Source organism: Mus pahari, chromosome 20 (assembly GCF_900095145.1).
Source record: "Mus pahari chromosome 20, PAHARI_EIJ_v1.1, whole genome shotgun sequence".
NCBI classification, from domain to species: domain Eukaryota; kingdom Metazoa; phylum Chordata; class Mammalia; order Rodentia; family Muridae; genus Mus; species Mus pahari.
The window spans coordinates 45,534,050-45,542,573 of NC_034609.1; the positions used below are offsets into that span (position 1 = coordinate 45,534,050).

Consider the following 8,524-nt stretch of genomic DNA (forward strand, 5'->3'; position numbering starts at 1 on the left):
AGAGGTATAGGGCGAGGTCCCACATCTAAACAGTACCTGTGCAAGCAGCTCACAGAGGGAGGCGGGACAGGGCGGGAATCCACAGCTGTGCCTCCATGTTTGTCCCCCACATTTGTATCCCCTGACACTACTTCCCAGTGGACATAAGCTCTGATCCCAGGCAGTGGTGCAGGAGACAGGGCAGAGCTGAGGGTCACATCAGCAAGCCAGCCTGGAGTGTAGGATTCTAGAAAATGTGCCTCTCAGCAAGGGGACACCCGCATGTCACATGGATGTGGTAAGAAAGAACATCATGGTTTTGAGTCACGGGGTAAAGGGGCATCTTTGAAGAAAGATCCCCTGGGGTGTTTCAGGAAAAACCTGCTCAAAGGGTGGCAGAACCAGCTGGCCCAGGATGGAGCTAGTTCTGGCCCAGGACAGCCAGCCTGGTATGTGGGCTTCGAGAGCTTGTGCCTCTCAGGCTGGAGAGAATGACACGGGGAGGCCGGAGGTAGGGCTCAGCTGCCCTGGGCACCTTTGTGTGGGCTTTCCTCCTGAGGTTCTAAACACCCTGCCCCACCAGCCCAGACTCAGCAAGCAAAGCCCCTAAAAAGCCACATCTATTTTGGAGCACCCCACATTCCCAGCGCAGGGATGAGTCACTAGGACCATATCCAGTCAGGAAGCCAGAAAGTGCTTGAGAAGGCTGAGTCACCCGAGCTAACCACACACCCCCACAAGCATCTCCCCAATTCCTGCCTTCCCGAGGTCTCCAGTCACAGAGTGAACTGCCCTGCTTGTTGAAACGTCTTTGCTACGGAGTCCCTCAGTCTTGGGGTCCCAGGACCAAGATAGGGTCACTGACCCCATTTACGAAGAGGCCTGCCATCCTCAGACTCAGCCAGAGGTCCTGCAGACAGTGCTGGGGCTGTCTCTCTGTAAAGGCTTTTCCTGCCTTCTCGCCTTTGAGTCTGCAGTGCACCACCACTAAAGACAGCGTACGGGGCAGCAGCTAGCAAAGTGCATTGAGAGCGAGCCAGGCTTGCACATTTGGGGTCAAGGAGGTAGAAGTGGCTTCTTGATGGCAGTTGGAAAGACAAATGATCTCTTTCAGGAACATCTGTGGTGGGTGGGATTGCTTGGTGGAGTCTCTTGCAGGGCTGCCCACTGTTACGGAAGACTGGAAGGAGGGCTGGGGCTGGGGCTGAACATCACAGAGCAGCCTTGGGTGCCGGTGTGACTGGCTGGATACTGTTCTATGTAACCCATACTGTCCAGTGACCAGGTTTGAGACCCGTGTGCATGGGACAGTGTGATCAAAGCCTGGAAGAACATTCCTTCGGTAATACCCTCAAAAAAGGTGCTGCTTAAAGTGCTGAGTGAAAACAGATCAAGGGGGTTGGTCCCACAGACGGCGAAGGCTGGGCCTCCAGCCTCCTCTCTGTTCCCACCAGCCTCACTTTGGAGTAGAGAACTACCCACCCAGGGTCCAGCTGAGAGCGTTCCAGAGTCCTCCTTCACGGTAAAGGAACCTCTGGAGACCCAGAAGCAAGGAGCTGCCTGCCCCTCTCCTGATGGCCCGCCAGTGCTCAGAGCAGATGCCAACCAGGGGAGTGGAGTCAGGGGCCAGGCAGGCGTCCTCAGAGCACACTGAAGTGGGGCTCCTGCTGGCAATGCAGGGAAGCAGCTGCTGTCGGACCTGAGACCTCATGGGAGCTTGGCTGCAACTTCTCAGTTCCTAGTGAGGTCTCCTGGGCAGCAGCACTGTAGTTGCTGATGGGAACGCTTGCTGCACACCTCTGGGGCCCAGCTGCCCGGCACCAGCACAGTTTCAGGAAGGCCGTCCGGAACTTCTGCGACATGAGGCTGTAGATGACAGGGTTGATGGCGCTGTTGGTGTAGACACAGGTGCGACAGAACAGCAGGACCCAGGGGTCCAGGAAAGGACGGGCCAGGAAGGAATTGAGCAGGACCAATGTGCGGTAGGGGGTCCAGAGCACTGCAAACAACAACACAACCACGGCCAGCATCCTGGTGGCCTATGGAGAGGAAAAGGGGGGAGGCGCGACTGTGAGGCACCCACCGACATGGGGAGAAGCTGACAACAGGGTTGCTGCATACGTCAGATGCCAAAACCAGAGGGTTGGGAGCTCTCAGAACTGGGCCTCAGACAGTATCAGGACAGTCACCATCCTTTCCAATGTCTTTGTAACACAATTCTGTTATAAGTCCCCCGGCCTCAGATAGGGTCCCCACTGTGACTTCTCCCACTTCAAAGCCCCTTCTCTGCTCAGCCTGCCGCCTCCCCTCAAGCTTGGCTGCTCCTCTTCCTGGAACGCTTCCATGCTCCCAGCTTGGGTGTCTCCCTTGCCAAACTCAGAGCTCTATCCATTTGTCACTTGTCAGTGAAGTCTCCCGAACTGTCCCCTGACTGCTGTTCTCCAGCATCGCTTGCTGCCATGTTTCCTTCCTTCCTTCCTGGCTTTGGATGGGCTTGTGTTTACTTGGTTCTACTGTTGTCTACAAGGCATCTGAGAACCTTCCCAGGCTCTCCTTCCCCGAGATCCAGCACCCACCTAGCACATACAAGGGCTTGGCAGGCACTGGGTGGGTGGGTGGGTGGATGAACGGATGGATGAGTGGGTGGGCAGGTGGATGGGTGGATGGATGGGTGAGTAGGTGGATGGATGAACAGATGGATGAATGGGTGGGCAGGTGGATGGGTGGGAGGATGGATGGATGGATGGATGGATGGGTGGGGATGGGTGGATGAATGGGTGGATAGATAAATGGGTGGATGGATGGATGGGTGGGTGGATGGATGGATGAATGGGTAGATGGATGCATGGGTGGGTGGGGATGGGTGGGTGGATAGATAAATGGGTGGATGGATGGGTGGGTGGGGATGGGTGGATGAATGAGTGGATAGATAAATGGGTGGATGGATGGGTAGGTGGATGGATGGATGGGTGGATGGGTGGGTGGGTGGATGGATGGATGGATGGATGGATGGATGAATGGGTAGATGGATGCATGGGTGGGTGGGGATGGGTGGATGAATGAGTGGATAAATGGGTGGATGGATGGATGGGTGGATGGGTAGGAAGACAGATGGACAGATGGTTGGACAAATGAGGGACCAAGTGACTGTTTCACTTATTTGCTTCCCCAGTCACACCCTATGTATTTTATCTTCTTTTGCATATCTGTGCCTCTCCCCATGACTCTCCCCACATGCAACCCTGCCTGCACCCCGGAGGACCCCTAACCTGTTTCCTGGAGGACATGGAGCTCTTGGACCTAGAGCAGTTGCCTGGTGTACCCTCGCTCTGCCCATGGGGCTGCCTCTCCTTCTGCCAGGCCTCCTGGGACAATGAGCTCTGAAATAAGATCCTCCCGATGAACCCATAGAGCACGAGGGTCCCCAGCAAGGGTGCGATGAAGAAGACAGCGAAGTCCAGCAGGTAGATGGGCAGGTAGAGGCCTCGGGACACCTTATAGCCACATTCCAGGCGCTGATTGTCACGGACATTGAGGTCCACCAGGAAAAACCAGAGTAAGCAATAGAGGGACGTGACCCCCCAAATGCCCGCGATGATCCGTCTGGCCCGGGCCACAGTGCACACGGTCTGTGCTCTCATTGGGTGGCAAATGGCAATGTACCTGTGGGACACAAGCAAGGTGTGTTAGCTCCTAAGGACTGCGTGTCCTGTGTCTGGGACACCTGCCCCAAGCTAAGACCCCATCTAGGCAGAGGTGGCTGAGCTGTACGTTGTTAGGGCAGAAGAAGAAAGCTGTAGAGGTTTAGGGCAAGGGCACTTCAAGGACAGGCAGAGCAAGGCCAGCCTCTGGAGAGGAATAGAACAGTCTGAAAATGTCCCGTCCCGTGATCCTCATGCCTTCCAAAGGCACCTTTGTGGTCTAAAGACACCGTGTGTGGTCAAAGCGTTTTGTGCTACCCACCACCAAAGGCAGGAGTCAGACTGTACATCACTTGCAGGCAGATGCCTTCATTGCTCACCCTTAGGCCCCTGGGGATGATCACATGGTACAGATGAGAAATCCCTACGCACATACAGGGGTTCGGGAAGCAGATGACTCACTCTTTGGATGTGGCAGGTCTGGGCTCTATTCAGATTCTGGGCAGCCCTAACTAGCTACTGAGTTCAATGCCTCAGCTCCTGCCAACAGGACAGCTGGATTTGACCCAGAATTCAGGCTTCGCTTCAGCATGTTCAACCACCGGACCATTTGTCTCTGGGGTGTTACAGGCAGAACTAAGCAAGGCACGGTGGTGCATTTGTAATTCCAGGATTCAGGAGACTGAAGCAGTGAGCCAGCCTCAGCTACAAAGAGGATTCAAGGACAGTTTGCCATTCAAGTACGTATTCAAAATGAAACCCCATCTCATAAAATGAACAAGCAAGCAAATAAGAAAATCAAGCTGAGGCTGTGTGTAGTGGCGCACTCCTTTAATCCTAGCACTTGGGAGGCAGGGGCAGGTGGAGCTCTGTGATTTCTAGGCCAGCCTGGTCTACAAGTCCAGGACAGCCAGGGTGATAAACTTTGTCTTGGAAAAAAAAAAGTCAAGCTGGAGGAGACTCAAGACATGCTCCATAGCCAAGCACAGTAGTGGAGGTCTGTTATTGCAGCTTCTTAAGGCACTGAGGCAGGAGGATCACAAGCTTATAACCAGCCTCACAAAGTCCCTGTCTCTTTTAACCTTTTTAAGAAACAGATTAGCAATGTGGCTTGCCTGGTCCATGGACAACCCAGGGTTTGTCCCCACTAGTGGGGGTGGTGAGAAGGACCGGCCAACTGCCTGTGTACCGGGTGGGAGATCTAGACGCAGAGGAAGGCGAGGACTTGCCCCGATGACCTACCTAAATCTAGAAGCATCTACATGTCCATATCTGTGCTGGTTCTCCTGCCACCTCCTAATGGCTCCGCTCCCCTTCTGTTCAGAGGGACCTTAAGCTACCAGGAAGCCCTGCTTGAATCCAGGCTCCCAGGATTCTCATTAAGAAAGACAAGGTGAAAGAAGAGGGCATGGGGTAGCCCGTGGGCACTTACCTCTCCACAGTGAAGGCCAGGATGGAGCAGGAGGAGACATTGATGCCTAGGTACTGGAAGTAGGTGATGCCCAAGCAGCCAGCGTGTCCGTAGATCCAGTGCCCCGCCAGGCTGTCAGAGACATTGGGCAGCCCCGCAGGCAGCAGCACAATGAGGTCAGCGAGAGCCAGGCTGACCAGGTAGCAGTTGGTGGGTGTATGCATGTCACGTGAGGTCAGCACCACCAGAACCACCATGGCATTGCCCACGATGCCCACGGTGCACACCAGAAGGACCAGGAAGACTGAGACCACCTTGTACTCTGGCAGGCCCAGTGTGGTGTCACTGGGAATGAGTGTGACATTGCTGGGGCCATCCATCTTGCTGGCGTTTTCTGTGATGCCCTGCCGGCCTTGACCTTGGTAAGTGACCTGGGCCTGTTCTTTATTATTTATTTCCTTTTTAAAACTTTTTTCACATGCATGGACATTTTTGACTGAATGTATGACTGTGTATCATGTGTGTACCTAGTGCCTGGAAAGGCCAAGGAAGAAGTCAGTGTAGGGATCAGGAGGGTGCACATTTGAGAGGCTGTAGTTTAAAGCACCAAGGACCCTCCTCTGAGGCGCACAACGGCAGGCATCGAGGGGGCTCTAGAGTCAGGGCTAGAGGTGGAAATAGAGCAGCCAGCAGCACAGGGAGACGGATGGTACTTGGGAGAGCCGCTGCCGCAGCAGTCCTCTAATAGTACAAAATGCATGATATGGTCCCAGCCCACAGCTGAGGGTGGGAGGGCTCAGCAGCCAAGCCTGAAGCCCAGAGTAACAGTACCAGGCCCTGAGCCTTGTGGACTCGGAGTCTTCTGTTCGCCTGCAAGTGTCTGAGGCTCAAAACCCAGTGGGCTCAGGTGAACCACGAGGAGACGGGGGTGTGTTCTGAGAGCCACAGAGTACCAGCTTCCTGGGGATGGCTACAAAGGATTTGTTGGGGATCCAGATAGGGCAGGCACCAAACTGGGAGCAAAATGGGGGGTTCAGCTTAGAGAGCACATACATGTTCCTGCTACAACTGACACGCAGGACAAACATGCCACACTGCGTACAGACAGAACACAAGATTAGACATACTTCATAGACACAAACACACATCCCAACATACAACACACCAACATACACACATGCTACTCTATGCAACACACTCAGCAGACACACATACACATACACCACACACTATACTCAGCCCTACACACCCACACACCTCAATGCTTGCACCTGTCAGTGTGATTGCCTGTAGACACTGCAGAGCCCAGCACTGCATAAACCCCAAGATGACCTGGAGTAGGTGGCTGAGCGCATCGTTCAGGGCCAGGGGCTTGTCAGTGTCTGCTCAGCCTGAGGCCCGGTTCCACACTGCAGTATTGCAGCCCTCAGGACAGGGACCAGAGCATCAGAACAAGGCGGGCCTTGTGGAGAAGCTGCCTCCACAGATGCTGCCCTCACACAGCTATACACATGCAGCACAGAACACACGTGTGTAGCCACCCAACACACATGCACACACAATGTGCCTGTGCCTACACACGTGTACTGCACCTGTGCACATGGAAGATATCAACACATGCTTGAGCATACAGCCAGGTACGCACACACACACACAGAAATACAAGCCAAAACTCATACCCAACACACAATGACTGCCCACACAGGCATTACACACCTTGTACATGTGTGCAACACATGTTCTGTATGCATACATGACATTTAGCCCTGATGTGAATGTCCTGTGTGCTGTGCTCACAGTATAGGGGACACACACCCCACAGGCTGACTTTCCACAGCCTAGACATATACACCGTCCACTCTCATATTCCTGCACAGACACATACACCACATGCCTGCTCCTACAGATATCCACACAACTGGGACAGTACTGAAAAACAACCCTTTCTGGCTGGTGGAGCAGAGGCAATCTGTAGGCTCTAGCAGCTGCTTCAACCCCAGTAGTTCTTCCTCTACAGTGGGCAAGAAGCTGGAAACCAGGGCTGAAACCAGGGGAGACCTCACAGGCTCTTCCAAATGTGGGAGCCAGAGCTGCAGAGGTCCATCCCTAATGCCTTATCTCCAGGGACTCTCTTTTGCTACCACACCTATTTAACCCTATGTCAATGCCCTGTATACTGTGTTCACAGTATAGGGCACACACACACACACACACACACACACACACACACACACACATCTCAGTGAGGACTACTGCATATAATGTCCCAACAAGAACTGCCCCTCAATAGCCTCTAGACCCCCTGAGAAAATTCTAAGGTCAGAGAACTCACCTAGTGAAGACTCAATGCATTTTCCTCTTTCCAGGTTGGGCCGAGTGGGGGGCAGGGAGGGGAGGGAGAAAGGGAGGAAGCAGAGAATGAGTAGAAGGAGGGGGAACTAGGGAGGGAGGGAGGGAGAGAATGGGAGAGGGAGAGGGAGAGGGGGAGAGAGGGAGAGAGAGAGAGAGAGAGAGAGAGAGAGAGAGAGAGAATGAATATATATGAATATGCCTGAGCTTCAATCGTTCCGTGGAAGGCGGCTTTACCTTCTGCCGACTGCAGTATTACACATGTGTGCCTGTGCACCTCACACTGACACCAACGCCACACGCACGGCCTCACCAACTTCTCCGGCTTCCTCTGCAGAGCAGGGAGTCTCAGCGCCAACCTGTACCAATATCAGCAGCCAAGGTCTCTCCAGCAGGGGGACCCGGGCGGGCGGGCGGGGGAAGCAGGGACACTGTCTCCTCTCCAGCTTGGGTGGGAGAGTGCTCCAGTTCATCTGGCTGGCAGGGAATCCTGCTAGGGAGCAGAGCAATGGCTTTGCCTGACAGACAGGAGGAGGACAAAGAGCCCAGAGAGGAACCTGGGGAGCGGGACCAAATCCTCAGTGGCCAGCTAAGACTGCAGCTCCAAGCTGAGCCCCATGGATGACCTAGCCCCAGGGTCCATGAGAGACCAGACTGGGAAGGGGCTAGACTGGGCGGAGGGGCAAGGGGCACTCTGTCCATGTGACTCTGAGGAAGCCATTATCCTGACTGGATAAAGACTTCGCATTCAACCTTTTGGGGGGGTGGAGGGGCAGGCACCCACACTGCAGTAAGTAACCCAGACACCTGACCCGTGCTCTGCAGAGAGGACCAACAAACTCATTGGCTCTTCCGAGTAAACTCTGGTGGAATTGTGCCTCAGTTTGTCCTTGGGACCCTCAGAAGTGATGTTTACCTCTCGTCCTGGGAAGGAATTTTGGCAACACAAGTGTGTGTTTTGGCAGGGCAATGATGTCACCCATAATTTGGAGACATGACACCAATAGTTACACGGGGAGGGGACAGGCTGTTGACAGAGGATGTTTTGGCCTGGTGGTTTATCTGTGTAGGGTTTGTGGGAGAGCGATGAGGGGGTGGAGGTTACTGAGATACCTAAGTCAGGGGAGTGCGTGATGGGGAAAAT

General features: G+C 54.2%; 1 protein-coding gene across 1 annotated transcript; it reads right to left on the minus strand.

Annotated features, from left to right (window-relative positions):
• Positions 1-1,475: 1,475 nt before the first annotated feature.
• LOC110337733 (thyrotropin-releasing hormone receptor-like) lies at positions 1,476-5,452 on the minus strand. Its single transcript, XM_021220794.1, has 3 exons — positions 5,053-5,452; positions 3,249-3,642; positions 1,476-2,018 (listed from the first exon to the last, which is right to left on the minus strand). The coding sequence occupies exons 1-3, from the start codon at positions 5,409-5,411 to the stop codon at positions 1,620-1,622; spliced, it is 1,152 nt and encodes a 383-aa protein (XP_021076453.1). The 5' UTR covers positions 5,412-5,452; the 3' UTR covers positions 1,476-1,619.
• Positions 5,453-8,524: the final 3,072 nt, after the last annotated feature.